Source organism: Hyperolius riggenbachi, chromosome 10 (assembly GCF_040937935.1).
Source record: "Hyperolius riggenbachi isolate aHypRig1 chromosome 10, aHypRig1.pri, whole genome shotgun sequence".
Classification (NCBI taxonomy): domain Eukaryota; kingdom Metazoa; phylum Chordata; class Amphibia; order Anura; family Hyperoliidae; genus Hyperolius; species Hyperolius riggenbachi.
Window position 1 is genome coordinate 214208728 of NC_090655.1, and position 19269 is coordinate 214227996.

The 19269-nt window shown below is 44.5% G+C and overlaps 1 protein-coding gene across 1 annotated transcript in view; it reads left to right on the plus strand.

Annotated features, from left to right (window-relative positions):
- The first annotated feature begins 1505 nt into the window (after positions 1–1505).
- LOC137534454 (oocyte zinc finger protein XlCOF8.4-like) overlaps positions 1506–19269 on the plus strand; it is a 34877-nt gene continuing 17113 nt past the window's right edge. The window contains exons 1-7 of the mRNA XM_068255952.1: positions 1506–1541; positions 4177–4277; positions 9023–9187; positions 9272–9395; positions 10775–10872; positions 10990–11101; positions 18060–18157. Coding sequence (XP_068112053.1) covers positions 4194–4277; positions 9023–9187; positions 9272–9395; positions 10775–10872; positions 10990–11101; positions 18060–18157 — 681 coding nt within the window. The 5' untranslated portion in view covers positions 1506–1541; positions 4177–4193. The remainder of the gene's footprint in view (positions 1542–4176; positions 4278–9022; positions 9188–9271; positions 9396–10774; positions 10873–10989; positions 11102–18059; positions 18158–19269) is intronic.

A 19269-nucleotide genomic window follows, 5' to 3' on the forward strand; every position in this document is an offset into this window, starting at 1 on the left:
TTAGGAGTTGTTTGTGTTTCCACTGACTCCATGCGAGTCTGAACCAAGATCCTCTTAAATTTGAATCCTGAAAGAGGGACAAATGAGGAAGAAAGTGGGACAAAGCGATTTAGTTCCCAAAGAGGGACCGCCCCTCTGAAAAAGGGACTGTTGGGATGGGAGCTATGATAAAGCCATAAAACATTTCCTTGGTAACAGTTCAAGTTCCAAATCAGCCCAGATAAGCCTTACTCATGATAAAATTTGTAGACAGTTTCAAAAAATGTCTAATGGTGTTTATTATGTTGTTTAACTTATGTTGTTCCTATACGTCAATCACAGCCTGAATGATAGTATGTGTATGCAATACTTTGCCACAATTATGGTATGTGCAATTGTTGGCATGCTTAAATTTTAAGTAAACATTTATCTCATGAGTACAGCAATATAATATTTAGCATTTGTATAGTGCTGACATCTTCCAAAGCGCTGTACAGACTATATAGTTTTGTCACTTTAATGACCCTCAGAGGTGCTCACAGTCTAATCCCTATCATAGTCTAGGGATAAGAACAGTGAAGCATACAGTGAATGAAAAGTGTGCTTCACTGTCGCTGTCTAAAAGTATTAAAGGCAGAGGATCAACAAGATCTATACCCCTCTCACTTCAGATTAACTTTAAAGAGATACTTAAAGTGTACCAGAGATAATCAAAATGAAAAGATTTATCCATACCTGGGGCTTCCTCCAGCCTCCTCCGACGCGGTACAGAAGATAGAGAAGACTGAGGACGGCGGGGTGGGAGTGATCCGTGCAGATGGGGCTGGAGGAAGCCACAGGTATGTATAAATCTTTACATTTTGATTATCTCTGGTTTAAGTCTCCTGCAAAAAAAAGAGTTGCACTTACATGGAGCTTCTACCTGCCCCCTGCAGCAGCCCTGTGCACGTGACGGTCCTCAACTATCCTCCTTTCCCCTGCCGCAGCTAGTTTCATTTTCACTGAGGATATGCATTGCCAGGGGCTGTGCAGCCACTGTGGCCTGCCGATTCCAAGTCAGCGAAAACTAAACTAGCTGGCAGCGAGGGAATGGAAAATTGCTGAGGACTGGTGCAGGACAGGATGGCTGCAGGGGGGTGGTAGAAGCCCCAGGTATGTTAGGTGCAGCTCTTTTTTTTTTTTCAGGAGACTTATGTATACTTTACATTGTGCTGTTTTTATAAAACAAAAAAAACTAATTTAAAAAAAAAAACGGTTTATAGATATATATATTACATGCTTTCTGTTACTCATGTAATTTATGGTTTGGGTTTCACATTGTCTTGTACTCTGCAGATTTTCTCAAAATGCAATAAAAACATTGTTGAGATTGTACAAAAATGTTTATAAAGCAGGCATGAATAACATAACAGGCAGCTATAAGCACAAGGCTGTTATTTTTAAGACTGAAGTTCTGCTAGTCTCCACAAGATGGCGATATCGCTCACGCCAGATGGGAAGTTGTAGTTTGGGAAGAAGGATAGAGAAGAAGCATAGAGAAGACATTGCTGGAGGCAGTGAAGGTAATACGCTGTTTTGTTTATAATATAATCATTATACACACATAAATCCCCGTATCATTATACACACATAAATCCCCGTATCATTATACACACATAAATCCCCGTGTGTTATTTGCCCCGCCACCAGCAGCTGCATGTAATACACAAACACACACATACATACCAGCAAACACACATACACATACATACAAACACACATACACATACATACAAACACACATACACATACATACAAACACACATACACACTATATACTGTATTTATATACGGTAGGACTAGACTAGAATCGAATACTCGAATCTTTCCCAAGTCTACACAGTACAAGGAAGTCTGATCCATTTACATATGTTTCTGCAGCACAGGAACTTACACTCTTCACCACCATATTGACAAACGTGATTGAAACCAAGGAGTAATGTTCAGTGATTTTCATCCACACACTTACAATACATTTTTATGGCCTTACTGTACACTGGTCTCACCCATGTAAAATAATAAAGAGTTTGATGATTCTAAGGACTATTTGGGGGGGTCTGGCTGCCTGCCTGCCTGCGTCGAGTGCAAGCAAGCTTTCAACCAGTGCGTGGGAGTAGCTGACAGGCTGCTTGTGGAAAAGAGGCCTTTGGAGTTATCCACTCTGCTGCCTGTGCTGGGCAGTGAGTTACATGCTATTCAGACAGTCTGTCCACCCGATTCAGCAGCTAATCACTAAACACGGGTTGAGGAAAGGAACCATAGACACTGACTGATGTGTCTGTACAGAACTTGGCCCTGAACTGCTGCCTGAGGGATCCAATCCCAATGCTTGTGGGCACCAGTCCTCATACATGTGTATAATGCATGTACTCAGCATAGAAGAGGGAAACCTCTGGGTAATCCCAAGGCTTCCCACATCCTCAAGCACGCTGTTTCAGCTCTTGGACCCCATAGAATGTCTTCAACAAATGAATGTCGAAAGGTTCGGGCAGCTGCACTTTTGTCTGTGTATGAGCGCATGCGCAGGTGCAAGGCCGCCCGCACCTTCGCAGTAGCATAGGGCTGCTTGTGCATGGCTGTTTGCTCTTCGATGCTGCAGGCCATCAGTGTGCCTGCCCGGTCTGGAGGAGGACAACACCTGAAGCCTCCTATACCAAGGTAGGTATTTAATCTCTCCCCGCACCCCTTTCTAAAGTCACAGGTTTGCTTTACTTTGTTTAGTTGTAGATTTACACAGAGTGCTAGGTTCATTAGGTATGGTCTTTTAATGATTAGCACTACATTGTTTAGTTTTGAGGTTGTTCATGCCTCTGTGCCACATAACATATATATCTCTCCTAACAAAAATCGACCCACACATTTCTTAGCTTAGGTCCAGTGCACAGCAAAAATTTCTAGCAGATCTTCAAAACGCTAGAGGTTTTTTGAAGCAGATTTCAGAACGATTCTAGGCATGTTTAGAGACGTTTTCTAAACATGCCTAGCGTTTTTGGGAGCGTTTTTGTGTAGCACATTACAAATATTGTTACAATTAGGCTAGTTACACACCGGGACGTTGCGTTATAGTGGACGTTATGGTCGCATAACGTCCCCTAACGCAACGCCTGCCGGTGTTGGTAGAGGACGTTGAGTGAGCCGCGTTAAGCGGCTCTTTCCGCATTAGGGCAGTGAGAGTGGCGCTGATTGGCTGGCGGGACCACGTGATGCGGAGTGAAACACTCCGCATCACGTGGTACCGCCAGCCAATCAGCGGCCACCAGTGCAGTGCATATTGAGTAGCCATGTGCGCGGCTACGTTGCGGCCTCTCCCCGCCTCCTCTCCATCCCAACACTGAGCATGTGCAAACAGTCTAACGCGGCTTAAGCCGCTGGAACGCTATAGTATGCTGCACGTTCTGAAGAACGTGCAGCGTTACATGTAACGCAACGGGCCTGATTCACAAAGCGGTGCTAACTGTTAGCACGCCTGCGAAAACCCCCTTAGCACGTCTAAACAAGCTTTTCGCACATAAAACTTTACGCGCGCAAAACTTTATGCGCGTAAAACTTTATGCGCGTACTGCACAGAGCGCAGGGCGCTCCGCGCGAAGTGCCCATTAAAGTCTATGGGACTTAGCAAAGTTAGCGCGCGATCTGATTGAGAAATCTGGTGCTAACCTACTTAGCACTCTGGTTAGCGCGTCTAAAGACTTTAGACGTGCTAAGTAGGTTAGCACCGCTTTGTGAATCAAGCCCAACGTGGGCAGTGTGAACAGCCCCATTGACTTTGTATTGCTGTGAGTTGGGGAGCGTTACAACGTGCACCTGTAACGTTACTAACGTGCACCTGTAACGTCCCTGTGTGGAAGCAGCCTAAAGCTGTTACTAAACAGCTTCTGTAACAAAAAACGCCTCAAACCGCTCTGATCTAGCATTTTCCAGAGTGGTTTGAGCTTTTCCCATACTTTACATTGAGCAGAAACGCTTCTGCAAACCGCAAAAGTGCTGCAGGACCCACGTTTGCGGTTTGCTAAAAACCTCATACCGCTGGTGTGCACCATCCCATTGAAATACATTAGCCAAGCGTTTTCACAGGCGGAAGCGGTTTGGAAAATGCTACAAAAAAACGCTCGGTGTGCACCAGGCCTTATTGACATTTTACAAAATCTACCTGTATAGATCACTGGACCACACCTATGAGGATGGAGGAGGATCAAAGTCACATGACGGAAAGGATACTAAACCTCACCCTGGAGATCATCTACCTGCTGACTGGAGAGGTGAGGAGGATTCTGCGCGTGTCATATTTCTACTTACAAATTTTATGCTAATTGTGTAGGTTGGGTTAAGGCAAAACATGATCATTGGGATACGGGTCACGGAAAGCAGGGAAGTCTGCCCATTTCTGTAATGGTGCAGCTGAGTTCTGCGGTGCCAAAATTTCCCATCAGCCCATGGAGACAGGAAGAGCTAAAACTGTGCAAATGTATGTGATTGGGATGTATCAATTCCTAACACTGCAGTTATGTATGCGTACGTTAAAAAGGGGAGCTGGGAAAAAAGGGCGCGGGGTTTTAAACGATAAACATGGATAACGTTTAAAAATATGTTGTACTATATTTCGTTTAAAAATAATGTTTTATAATGTTATAAATCATTAAATAATGTGCATGAAATCGGCAATTGTGAAAACGTTAATCTTCCGTTTAAAAAGTTAAATGTATAATAACGTTTAAAAAAAAATAGTAAGTAACCCTCCCTGTACCTACCCCTAACCCCTAGACCCCCGTATTGGTGCCTAAACCTAAGACCCCCCTGGTGGTGCCTAAACCTAAGACCCCCCTGGTGGTGCCTAAACCTAAGACCCCCTGGTGGTGCCTAAACCTAAGACCCCCCCCCTGGTGGTGCCTAAACCTAAGACCCCCCCTGGTGGTGCCTAAACCTAAGACCTCCCCTGATGGTGCCTAAACCTAAGACCCCCCTGGTGGTGCCTAAACCTAAGACCCCCCTGGTGGTGCCTAAACCTAAGACCCCCCTGGTGGTGCCTAAACCTAAGACCCCCCTGGTGGTGCCTAAACCTAAGACCCCCCTGGTGGTGCCTAAACCTAAGACCCCCCTGGTGGTGCCTAAACCTAAGACCCCCCTGGTGGTGCCTAAACCTAAGACCCCCCCTTGGTGGTGCCTAAACCTAAGACCCCCCTTGGTGGTGCCTAAACCTAAGACCCCCCTTGGTGGTGCCTAAACCTAAGACTCCCCTTGGTGGTGCCTAAACCTAAGACCCCCCTTGGTGGTGCCTAAACCTAAGACCCCCCTTGGTGGTGCCTAAACCTAAGACCCCCCTTGGTGGTGCCTAAACCTAAGACCCCCCTTGGTGGTGCCTAAACCTAAGACCCCCCTTGGTGGTGCCTAAACCTAAGACCCCCCTTGGTGGTGCCTAAACCTAAGACCCCCCTTGGTGGTGCCTAAACCTAAGACCCCCCTTGGTGGTGCCTAAACCTAAGACCCCCCTTGGTGGTGCCTAAACCTAAGACCCCCCTTGGTGGTGCCTAAACCTAAGACCCCCCTTGGTGGTGCCTAAACCTAAGACCCCCCTTGGTGGTGCCTAAACCTAAGACCCCCCTTGGTGGTGCCTAAACCTAAGACCCCCCAGGTGGTGCCTAAACCTAAGACCCCCCTGATGGTGCCTAAACCTAAGACCCCCCCTGGTGGTGCCTAAACCTAAGACCCTCCTTAGTGATCACTGTATTGTGTGTAGAATAATGTTTTAGAAACAGTAAGGGATAAAATATATTACAATTTACGTTACGTACTGGCCGCTTTATTTTGTGAAAAATAATGTTTTACAAACAGTAAGGGATAACATTTAAAATAATGTTTTATTGAAATAGGAAACGTAAATCATCACAAGCAGTTATAAAACATTAAAAATCTTCGGGCGCCGTTGGAAAACGTTATTATTCTCGGGCGCCCTTTTTTCCTGTCCGGCGCCCAGTAAACGATATTTATAATGGGAGTGAATGGCGGCGCCCGATTTGTCCACTAGCCTCCTGCGCCCTTTTTTACTGTTTCCATTATGTATATCACATTCCCTGTGATGGAAGAATATTATTTTAGGCCCGGTTCACATTAGCGTTTTTTTGCAGAGCTGGACATATGGATCCGGCCATCAGGATCAGGTAAAAACTGTCAGTTTTTAAAGCCAGTATCCTGTAAACTGTCAGTTTTCGATTTTTGTTTCTATGCAGCTGCAAAACCTTAGGTCCTGCAGCATTTTTGTCCGTTGAACGGACAACGGATCCGTACATGCAGATGGATGTGAACGGTTCCATTGGTTAACATTGGATCTGTTAGCATACCGGACCGTTTGTACAGTATACGTTCCGCTTCCATTCCGCTCAATGCTAATGTGAACCAGGCCTATTTCTAAATCCTGTGTACACCTGCCTCTGGGGTTGCATTGCAGATTACAGCCCCAGAGCATGATCACAGACCAGTCCATGCGGTCTCTAATCATGTGACCTATGTGATTAGCCAATCAAAAGGAATGTTTGTTTTCAGAAGCGGACCTGAACTCAGAACTTCCTCTCTGCTGCAACAGCATAATAACCTTTCAAGAAAAAATGTTTCTTTGTTACAGCTGATACATATTCTGCATTAAATCTGCAGTGTTTCTACTTCTTGCTGTCGTGGAAGCAGTCATAGGATTACATAGTTATTTGGGTTGAAAAAAGACATACGTCCATCGAGTTCAACCAGAGAACAAAGTACAACACCAGCCTGCTCCCTCACATATCCCTGTTGATCCACAGGAAGTCGAAGAACCCTCACAAGGCCATGGTCCAATTAGCCCCCAAAGGGAAAAACTTCCTTCCCGACTCCAGATGGCAATCAGATAAAATCCCTGGATCAACATCATTGGGCATTACCTAGTAATTGTAGCCATGGATGTCTTTCAATGCAAGGAAAGCATCTAAGCCCCCTTTAAATGCAGGTATAGAGTTTGCCATAACTACTTCCTGTGGCAATGCATTCCACAGCTTAATCACTCTTACTGTAAAGAACCCTTTCCTAAATAAATGGCTAAAATGTTTTTCCTCCATGCGCAGATCATGTCCTCTAGTCCTTTGAGAAGGCCTAGGGACAAAAACCTCATCCGCCAAGCTTTTATATTGCCCACTGATGTATTTATACATGTTAAAGCCAATGGGTACCGGTAAAAAAAAAAGAAAAAGTCAGATACTCACCTAAGGAGAGGGAAGGCTCGGTCCTAATGAGCCTTCCCTCTCCTCTCCCGGTGCCCTCGGTGCTGCGCTGGCTCCCCCGTTCGCGTCCGCCGCCGCAGGGACTTCGGAGGTCTTCGGGAGCACTCGGGCTTCCGAAGACTGGCCGCTCCATACTACGTACGCGCGAGCGCGTCATAGAGGGTGCTCGCGCATGCGTAGTATGGAGCGGCCGCATCATCGGGAGCCCGAGTGCTCCCAAAGGCTTCCGAAAGCTCCCTTCTGCATGCGGAAGTGGCAGTATTTGACCGAACTGGTCGAATACTGCCACGAGGGATCCTGCGCGGGACCGGGCACCGGGAAAGGCGAGGGAAGGCTCATTAGGACCGAGCCTTCCCTCTCCTTAGGTGAGTATCTGACTTTTTTTTACCGGTAAACATTCACTTTAATTAGATCCCCTCTAAGGTGTCTTTTCTCTAGACTAAATAAACCCAGTTTATCTAACCTTTCTTGGTAAGTGAGACCTTCTATCCCACGTATCAATTTTGTTGCTCGTCTCTGCTCCTGCTCTAAAACTGCAATATCTTTCCTGTAATGTGGTGCCCAGAACTGAATTCCATATTTCAGATGTGGCCTTACCAGAGAGTTAAACAGGGCCGATATTATGCCAGCATCTCGAGTTTTTATTTCCCTTTTAATGCATCCCAAAATTTTGTTAGGTTTAGCTGCAGTGGCTTGGCATTGAGTATGATTGTTTAACTTGTTGTCGATGAGTACTCCTAAGTCCTTCTCTAAGTTTGATGTCCCCAACTGTATCCCATTTATTTTGTATTGTGCTAGACCATTGGTATGACCAAAATGCATGACTTTACATTTTTCAACATTGAATTTCATCTGCCATTTATGTGCCCATATAGCCATCCTATCCGGGGGTCTTGTTGCAATATGTCCCTATCTTCCTGAGAGTTGATGATTCTGCACAATTTTGTATCACCTGCAAAAATAGCAACATTGCTCACTACTGAATTTACTAGGTCATTAATAAATAAATTGAAAAACACTGGACCCAGTACAGACCCCTGTGGGACCCCACTAACAGTCTCCCATTTTGAGTATGATCCATTGACCACAACTTTTTGTTTTCTGTCCATTAGCCAGTTCCCTATCCATGCACACAGACTCTTCCCCAGTCCTTGCATCCTCAACGTTTGCACCAGACGTTAAAGCACCCTTGAAGATGAATTAAGCCCATGGTGTTCTATGTGGCCTGATTCTTACACTCCTGATGCTGCTTGTTGTTTTTAGAGTGCGTCCTGTGCCCGATCCTCTTCTCTTCCCAGTCTTCCAGAAGTTCCCCCTAGTGGTGAAGAGCAATTCTGAACTGCACGTGTGTAAGTCCTTAACAGGACGTGTACAGTGATAAAAAGCACTCGTGGTTATGTGCTTCCTTTTTGTAACTGGGGGACTCCTGGGAGGGTTGGGAGAGAAGGGTACCCGGACTAGGGAACAGGAAGTACCCCAAAGACAATGAGCAGCATCAGGAGGCTAAAGATTAGGTAATCCCGCCCATTAAGGATTTCATTCAATTGTTTTTCCCTGCTTCAGGAATGCTTTAGTACAACACATACCTGACTGGGGGTATGCTAAACAAAAGAAAGACATGGCACTCAGGAGCTGTGTGCAGCACCAAACTGTAATGAAGCAAGCGGCTACACTACATGTTTCGGGTGGAGTCCTTACTCAGGTGATGAGGAGGATGCTGGGAATGTATATGGTGATTGCTGTTATTGTACATTATTACACAGGATTATGAAGTGATGAAGAAGACCACTGGTGAGTTACTGAGACCCAGCAACCATCTCCTTGGCCCAAACTCCATCACAGTACCCCCACCTCACTCCATCACACCCGAGAAAAATGAGAAGATTCTAGGAGTCCTCAACAAGATAACTGAGCTGCTGACAGGAGAGGTGAGCAAGACTGTGAATTCTGGGACATTATCTAGTTCTACAAGGCTTGCATCTGAATGGTGACCGCATCATTATGTGTGTCAGGTTCCTGTAAGGTGGCAGGATGTCACAGTCTATTTCTCCATGGAGGAGTGGGATTATATAGAAGGACACAAGGACCTCTACAAGGATATCATGATGACTAAACAGCCACCTATCACATCACCAGGTAAGATGCAACAAAAGGGGGATCGACCTGCACCAAAAACCAAATAGTGTGCAAATAAACTTCAGTGGCGATCTGAATCTTCCTCTTCCTTGCCGCACCTGAGACCAACCTTTGGCTTTTCAGGACCGCATTGTGCAAAATTTTGCCTATAGATAAGTATCCTCCATATTGTTACTAGTGCCTTTCAGCATGCTTCCATGGGTTTTAATCCATTGTATGCTGTTCCTATCTCTATTTCCACATTCTTAGTGTGTATGAGCACAGATACTTTAACTGCACAGAGTTCTGTTTATTTTGTCTTTTTTCAATATTTTTACACATGCTTTTTGGTTTTGTTGGGCCATAGCACTCCTGCACTTTGATCTGCCTGTATACAGGCATCTCGACCACTTTTATTAGTGTGGTTAAAGGTAAACAAAGGGAAATTAGTTCCCCTTTCGGCGGAAACCGGCCTGCTAGCCACGATCGCGGCTAGCAGGCTGGTCACGGAGCTTCGCTCCGTGAACCGGCATGGAGCGATCGCGCATGCGTTCCCTGCTAAACTGCAGCTCCAGGACGTGACGCTAATCGGAGTTAGGCGGTCCTGGGGCTGCCACAGCGGTCATGCCCATCGGCGTGACACGGTTGTTGGGTAGCTAAATCCTTATCAGAAACCCGGGTTCCTATTCGTGAGTGGAATCTGAATTGAAACCACAAGAATAATATTATATTAAGGTCTCAGGTCATTATCATGGTTTAGTAAAGGTGTCATTATTATATAGAAGCTGGGGAAGTAAATTACCGTATTTTTCTGACTATAAGCCATTCCTGGCCATTAGATTCACCTTGGTTTAGAGGACAAAAACCATTGAAAAAAATACATACTAAACCTGGTGCATCCATGGTGAAGAAGGGGCATCTTGTGGATTATGCCCCCTTTGTACCTCATGCCCCCTTGTACCTCTTGTGCCTCCCTGTGTCTTCCTCTGTCCCTCATGTGTCCACCTCTGTCCTCCTTGTGTCCTCCTTTATGCCCTTTTGTGTCCCCCTGGGTCCTCCTCTGCATGGGCACAGTACAGGGAGTGCCTGGCATTGCGGCAGGTTGGAGGTTGGTATTGGCAGGCATTCACAAGTCAGGAACTCTCTGAATTTGGACTATAAGATGCAGTGACTTTTCCCCCACTTTTGGGGGAGAAATAGTGAGTCTTATAGTCCAAAAAATACGGGAAACATTTTTAAGTGTTTTTATATGTGATGTCAATTATGTACAAAAAACTCATCGGGTAACATGACGCTTTCAAGGAAATAGCAGTATGGAAAGTCCACCTAGATCCTCTATTATCTGATAAATGCTTTGAAACCATGTATTCAGTAAGTGTGTGTGGGGGTGTTTCCTACAGGTGGATCCAGTAACAGTGACTCACCAGAGAGATGTACAGATTTTCTTTCTTCCCAGGATTGCCTACAGGAAGATCCCCCCACCCCCCACCATTATCAGGTAATTGGAGATGAGGGTTCCCATAATTGCACAAAAAACCCTCCATATTTTATGATCTGTAGGGGAGCTCTTTGGAGTTACAAACTCCTATTTGTCTATGTTGCATCCTTATCTTAGGAAGAAGATGTGATTACTCTTACAGCTGAAAATAAAGAGGAAGAACAGGAGATCTATATGATTGACGCTGAGTTGTGTAAGGTGGAGGAACTTCCTATAAAGATCAGCGCAGGTGAGGAAAAGCCACCAAATACAGGAAATAGTCACAGGTTCTCCTTCAGTCTCAACTAGGTAGACAGGCAGGAGAGAACACCAGGAAGCCATTAGCTTAACTAGCTTATGAGACTCCATCACCATACTCTCCTAGCCAAACCTCTCTGTAGTGATGCACCACATAAGCCTTAAAGGAGTTATCAGGCAAAATAATAATAAAAAAAAAAGCTTTACTCACCTGGGGCTTTCTCCAGCCCCTTGCAGACGACTGTCCCACGCCGACTGCTCCGCTCTCCGCCGCCATCCCAGGCTCCCCGCACGGTGCAGAGGCCGACCCCGAGATTTACCTGAAGACTCCTTTAAAGAAATCCTGTAATAAAAAAATACCCCTCTGAGGAGTACTTACCTCGGGAGGGAGAAGCCTCTGGATCCTAACAGGGCTTTCCCCATCCTCCTCCGTTGCTCCATTAGCCTGCCCGGGTCCCCCGAAGTGTGGCAATGTAAATATTTACCTCTCCGCAATTCGGGGCAGGCGTACCAGCGGCTTTTCGTTCGGGTTAGGCAGAAATAGCCAAACCCGATCGATCCGCTGTACTGCGCAGGCGGTAATACAATACAATACAATAACATTTCTATATCGCTTTTCTCCCATAGGACTCAAAGCGCTTAGGCTCTCTCAGATTCAGTAATTGGTAGTAGGATGAAGTTTTCACACAACAAAAGTTATAATTCTGCAAATGCCAAACTGAACAGGTGGGTTTTCAGTCTGGATTTAAACACGTCCAGGGATGGAGCTGTCCTGATCTGTTGAGGTAAGGAGTTCCAAAACGTAGGGGCAGCATGACAGAAGGCTCTGGGACCAACAGTTTCCAAGTGGACTCTGGGTATGACTAGATTATTAGAGCCTGTGGATCTGAGAACGCGGGGATTGCTACGCAGCTGCAACATATCTTTCATGTATCCAGGGCCCAGATTATTCAGGGATTTAAATGTCAGTAGGCCGATCTTGAATAGGACCCTCCATTCTATAGGTAGCCAGTGAAGGGAGTGCAGGACTGGCGTTATGTGGCAGTGACGGGGTTGGTTGGTTAGCAGTCTGGCAGCAGTATTCTGTATCAGCTGTAGTCGGTACAAGACCTTTTTTGGAAGGCCAGTGTAGAGAGCATTGCAGTAGTCCAGTCGGGATGTGATGAAGGCATGGACTAAGGTTGGCAGATCTTCTGGGGGGGATGAGGTGCTTGATTTTTGCAATGTTCTTCAGATGAAAATAGGATGATTTCACCACAGCAGAGATTTGAGTTTAAATCCCCATCAATTAGAACTCCCAGGCTACGCACATGATCAGAGCTGCGTAGATCCGTGCCTCCTATTCCCAGTGGTGAAGACTGCAAGTTAAGTTGTTTTGTTATCATGCTCTGCCCTCCTATCAGAAGGACTTCAGTTTTGTCTGCATTTAGTTTCAGCCAGTTGTCATTCATCCATTGCTGTAGTTCACGTAAGCAGGCGTTTATAGTTAGAGTTGGGTCTGTCACACCAGGCTTGAAGGAAAGATATAGTTGGGTGTCGTCTGCATAGCAGTGGTATGTCAGGCCATGTTTTTGGATTAGTTTTCCCAGCGGTAACATGTAAATCGTGAAAAGCAGGGGAGAGAGGATTGAGCCCTGGGGCACCCCATACTTAAGTGATACAGGGGTGGACAGGAAGGGCCCCATAGACACTTTGTGGGTTCTGCCACTCAAGAAGGATTGGAACCACTGAAGAACTATGCCATCAATGCCGCAGTATTCCTGTAGCCTGTTTATCAAGATGTCATGGTCAACTGTATCAAAGGCTGCAGAAAGGTCTAGCAGTATGAGGATGGAGCACTCTCCTCTGTCTCTTGCCATGAGCAGGTGGTTGCATATTTGGATGAGGGCAGTTTCAGTGCTGTGGTGTTTCCTGAAGCCAGACTGGAATGAGTCATAACTGTTGTTTTGTAGGATTTTGGCTTCTAGCTGGAGGTAAACAGCTTTTTCAATTAGCTTGCCCAGAAAGGGGAGGTTAGAGACAGGTCTGTAGCTGGTCATTGCATCTGGATCCAGGGAGGGTTTTTTGAGGAGAGGCCTGATGATTGCTTCCTTCAGTAAAGCAGGAAATATCCCTGATTTTAAGGAACAGTTAACAATTTTTAGGAATACCGGTACGAACAGGTCGGGGCAGTTCAACATGAACTGTGTTGGGCCAGGATCTAGGTCACAGGTAGTTAGGCGGACGTGAAGGAGGATGCTTGATGTGACTTCTTCATCAATTTCTTTGAAGTTTGACCAAGGTGTTACATTGTCTCTGCTAATGGTCTTCGGCGCTATATTAGGCTCAGATGCTGTAAGTTGGATGGCGGACCTTATAGCGGAGACTTTGTCTGTGAAGAAATGGGCAAATTGGTCACAGAGGTCCTTTGAAGACTCGATGTTAAGTTTTTGACATGCCGGGTTGCAGAGTTTTTCCACTGTGCGGAACAGTTGGGCTGGTTTGTTAACTGCATTTGCAATCTCTTGTGATAGAAAGGATAATTTTTTTCCCGTGATTACCTTTTGGTAGCTCTTCAAGTGGAGGATTAAGGCATGTTTGTCTTCTGGGGACTGAGATTTGCGCCACAGTCTCTCAAGTTTTCGGCCTTGTCTTTTCAGCTCTTTTATAGCGTTATCAAACCACTGTGCATGATGGTGTGGAGTAAGATATTTGGTGCGCAGAGGAGCAATGGTCTCAAAGGTGGAGGACACACATTTGTTGTATTTAAACACCAGAGTCCTTTTTACGCCTGTGCAGTAGAGCGGATACGGCTATGTCTGCCTAGCCCGAAGGAAGAGCTGCTACTGCGCTTGTGCTGGATCGTGGAGAGGTAAATAAATCATCCCTTGTTAGGGGAGGATTGTGGGAGGCTTCAGGGGAGCCAGCGCTGGATTGCCTGCAGCTACAGGGAAGGGGGAAGCCTCATTGGGACCCTGAGGCTTCCCCCTTCAGAGGTAAGTAGTCGCCAGGGGAGTTTTTTTATGATACAGAGTCTCTTTTATAGTCTGAGCCTGATGCCAGGACCGCACTGCAATTTTACTGTTACTAGTGTAAGGGGAGCACCATCTGTTAAACTATTAGCGGCATGTGCGTGACCGCACTAATGCGCACACTAACCGCGGTAATGCACGTTCCACTAATGGGCCAACAGCTGGTGGTCCCCCTGTGCTAGTAACAGTAAAATTGCTGTGCGCTCCCTGCCCATGGCAACTTTACCATACTTTAGTGCATCAGGCCCAATGTCAGGAACGTTCTCCATTCCTTGTAATCACCCCATCTACAGCAAGCAAAGGTCCATTACCCAAAAGTTATTTCCTATTATTAATGAAATTCAACACGGATGCCCTCTCCCATCAAAGTGGTCTGAAACTCTGTCATAACATTCAATAAAAATGTGTTTTCCTACTTTTTATTACTCATACAGTTATCATATTTGCTTTTGTGCACACGTAATATTGTCTGCTTACAAATTACAAGTTTCCAAAGTGTAGTTTATCTTGCCCTAAAAGCTGTCATTGCATTTTATTCAAACTGCTTTTTATTATATATTAACATCTTCTAATGAGCTATTCTGAACTGTGTGTGTGTCTGAAGCACAGAGTTCCATTTAACTTGTTGCACTGTGTTTACACACATTGTTACAACATTGGAATGTAAACAAAAAATAAAATCTTCTATAAACTCACCATACTTCTAACGGAATACCTTGGGGTGGCTTCTTTCTAAAATGGGGTCACTTGTGGGGTTCCAATACTGCCCTAGCATTTTAGGGGCCCTAAAGCGTGCGGAGTAGTCTAGAAACCAAATGCTTCAAAATGACCTGTGAAATCCTAAAGGTACTCATTGGACTTTGGGCCCCTTAGCGCACCTAGGCTGCAAAAAAGTGTCACACGTGGTATCGCCATATTCAGGAGAAGTAGTATAATGTGTTTTGGGGTGTATTTTTACACATACCCATGCTGGGTGGGAGAAATATCTCTGTAAATGGACAATTATGTGTAAAAAAAAAAACAACAAAAAATTGTAATTTACAGAGATATTTCTCCCACCCAGCATAGGTATATGTAAAAATACACCACAAAACACATTATTCTACTTCTCCTGAGTATGGCGATACCACATGTGTGACACTTTTTTGCAGCCTAGATGCGCTAAGGGGCCCAAAGTCCAATGAGTACCTTTAGGATTTCACAGGTCATTTTGAAGCATTTGGTTTCTAGACTACTCCTCACGCTTTAGGGCCCCTAAAATGCCAGGACAGTATAGGAACCCCACAAATGACCCCATTTTAGAAAGAAGACACCCCAAGGTATTCAGTTAGGAGTATGGTGAGCTCATAGAAGATTTTATTTTTTGTCACAAGTTAGCGGAAAATTACACTTTGTGAAAAAAAAAAACAGTAAAAATCTATTTCCGCTAACTTGTGACAAAAAATAAAATCTTCTATGAACTCACCATACTCCTAACAGAATACCTTGGGGTGTCTTCTTTCTAAAATGGGGTCATTTGTGAGGTTCCTATACTGCCCTGGCATTTTAGGGGCCCTAAAGCGTGAGGAGTAGTCTAGAAACCAAATGCCTCAAAATGACCTGTGAAATCCTAAAGGTACTCATAGGACGTTGGGCCCCTTAGCGCACCTAGGCTACAAAAAAGTGTTACACATGTGGTATCGCCGTACTCAGGAGTAGTAGTATAATGTGTTTTGGGGTGTATTTTAACACATGCCCATGCTGGGTGGGAGAAATCTCTCTGTAAATGGACAATTGTGTGTAAAAAAAAAAATCTAAAAAATCTCATTTACAGAAATATTTCTCCCACCCAGCATGGGTACGTGTAAAAATACACCACAAAACACATTATACTACTTCTCCTGAGTACGGCAATACCACATGTGTGACCCCTTTTTACAGCCTAGGTGCACTAAGGGGCCCAACGTCCTATGAGCACCTTAAGGCTTTACAGGGGTGCTTACAATTTAGCACCCCCCAAAATGCCAGGACAGTAAACACACCCCACAAATGACCCCATTTTGGAAAGTAGACACTTCAAGGTAATCAGAGAGGGGCATGGTGAGTCCGTGGCAGATTTCTTTTTTTTTTTTGGCACAAGTTAGCAGAAATGGAAACTTTTTTTTTGTTTGTTTTATTTTTGTTTTAAAGTGTCATTTTCCGCTAACTTGTGACAAAAAATAAAATCTTCTATGAAATCACCATGCCTCTCAGTAAGTACTTTGGGATGTCTTCTTTCCAAGATGGGGTCATTTGGGGGGTATTCATACTATCCTGGAATTCTAGCAACTCATGAAACATGACAGGTGCTCAGAAAAGTCGGAGATGCTTCAAAATGTGAAAATTCAGTTTTTGCACCATAGTTTGTAAACGCTATAACGTTTACCCAAACCAATAAATATACACTGAATGGTTTTTTTTTTTAATCAGACATGTAGCACAATAAATTTGGACAAAAATGTATACAGAAATTTTACTTTATTTGACAAATTTTATCACAGAAAGTTAAAAAAAAATCATTTTTTTGACAAAATTCATGTTTTTTTTGATGAATATAATAAAAACTAAAAATTGCAGCAACAATCAAATAGCACCAAAAGAAAGCTGTATTTGTGACAAGAAAAGGAGGGAAAATTCATTTAGGTGGTAGGTTGTATGACCGAGCAATAAACCGTGAAAGCTGCAGTGGTCTGAATGGGAAAAAAATGCTCTGGTCCTTAAGGGGTAGAAAGACTGTGGTCCTCAAGTGGTTAACCATTTCAGTGATGTTCTGCTAAAAAAAAAAAAAACAACCAACAACAACAACTGGGATAGTAGCTTTCAAGCTGTGAGGAATCTTTTAGAGCAAAGTAGAAATGCTGGCTTTCAGACCACTTTAAGTATGAAACCCATGGTGAGATATATCCAACTTTACCCAGACATCACTCAGGTCAACAGAGAACACAAGATATCCTTATTTGTGGATTACATCCTGTTACATCCTGGTGTCATTGTCAGACCCCAATTTACCCCTCCCCCAGACATCCTGCCACCCTCCTCACTGCACCCTTCCTGTGGCCCCCCACAGTCTTCTCTGTTATTCCAGTGTCCCCGTGTCTGATCACTCACTTTGTCCTGGGAACAGCAGCATGTGCAGAAAGAGCTGAGCAAGCCTTCAGCACTCACTGAGTCTCAGCAAGTGCAGTGATTTGCCTCAATGACGAAGCCATGGTCCCTCCCTCGAGATCATCGGCTCCAGTAACAGTTGTTTGGGTTTTTAACACACAGTGCAGATAAGATAGTCACCTAATGGATGGGTAGCCCTAGAAAATCACAAGAAGGTTGTCATTTATTTAGTCCTAGCATTTTGAAGAAGACATCTGATAAACTATAGCCTGAACAGCCACCTAAACTAGCCATCCCACATTGTGTCTATCCCAAAGCTGCTGAAGCGAGAAGTAAGCAGTGTTAGGAGTTATCCACTCTTCTGCCTGTGCTGTGCAGTGAGTTATACACTCTCCAGCTACAGGATGTCCTCTAGATTCTGTAGCAGCTAATCACCAAACAAGGGTTGGGGGAATTAACCAACATCACTGACTGGTGCCTCCCAGCTTACAGTCTCTTCTATTCAGTAGTCTTTCCAATGCTGAGTGAGCAACAAACGGAACAATATGTATAAAACAGTAGAAATGCTTATTAAGATGTTAATTGTTTACAGCGTGGAAAATGCACTTCCTCGCTATTTTGGTTGATTCATTTGCAAGCTGCATACGATTTACCTGAATCCCAGAATTAATAACATATCATTGACCATCTCTAATTAAAAGCTAAGCATGTAAATAAGTGAGTGGTTTGTGTCTTCCGGAAAGTCCACAGAGATCCCCATTGTCTGATAACCACATACAAAACAATGTATTTACTCAGTATGTGTGTTTCCTACAGTTCGATCCATTGACAGAAACTCACCAGGGATATGGGCAGGTCATCTTTACCCGCAGGACTGTACACAGGAAGATCACAGCATCTCTCACCATTATCAGGTAAGTGGAGCTAAGGATACCCACCAAAGAAATGCTATATTTTATCAGAATCTGTTTCAATCACCAAATCACGGAATCAATGGAATTATTTGTGGTACACACAGCATTGACAGTAGTGCAATTTAATAGATGGGGATTAAACAAACATATATTGACAGACATAGAAGCAATGAGGCACGGGTTTGGTAATACAAAATATATTAGCAGAACAGATGTGAGAGGCTAGGGACTGGAGAGGGGACTTGAATTCAGAACAGAACAGGTTTGGGCGGTTAGGGACTGGAGATGGGACTCGAGTTCAGAACAGAACAGGTGTGGGAGACTAGGGACTAGAGAGTAGTGATGTGAGTAGTGATGTCGCGAACCTCCGATTTTCGGTTCACGAACCCTGTTCGCGAACTGCCGCGGAAGGTTTGGTTCGCACGAACTTCCGCGAACCGCAATAGACTTCAATAGGGAGGCGAACTTTGAAAACTAGAAACATTTATGCTGGCCAGAAAAGTGATGGAAAATATGTTTCAAGGGGCTCGATTCACAAAGCGGTGCAAAGTGTTAGCACCATGGTGAAAAGGCCCTTATCACGCCTAAAGTCACTTTAGGCATGATAAGAAGAAACTCGCGCGAAGTTGCCGCGCGTACGCGCAACACCCGACGCTTCGCGCGAAGCTCCCATTAAGCCCTATGGGACTTTGCGCGCGCTCTTACGCGCGTACGCGCGGTAACTTCGCGCGAAGAGCAGGAAAAATCGGTGATAACTCAGTGGTGAAAAGGTCATCACGCCTAAAGTCTTTTAGGCGTGATAACTGGGTTATCACCGCTTTGTGAATCGAGGCCAAGGTGTCTAACACCTGAGATCTTTCAGTGACTACAAGAGGGGATTTTTTTTTTTTCAAAAATACCTTACAGTTTTTGAGAAAATTAATTTTAAAGTAACTCCTTCTGACCGTGGAAATATTAAACGCCCACCGACTTTAGCAGTTAATAGCAAAGCCGATTTAAAAGCTAGAAACGCCAAACTTGCAGAAAATGTTAAGAAGAACAGTGGGAATAAGAGGAAATCTTTTTTTTTCAAAAAGACCTTATAGTTTTTGAGAAAATCTATTTTAAATTTT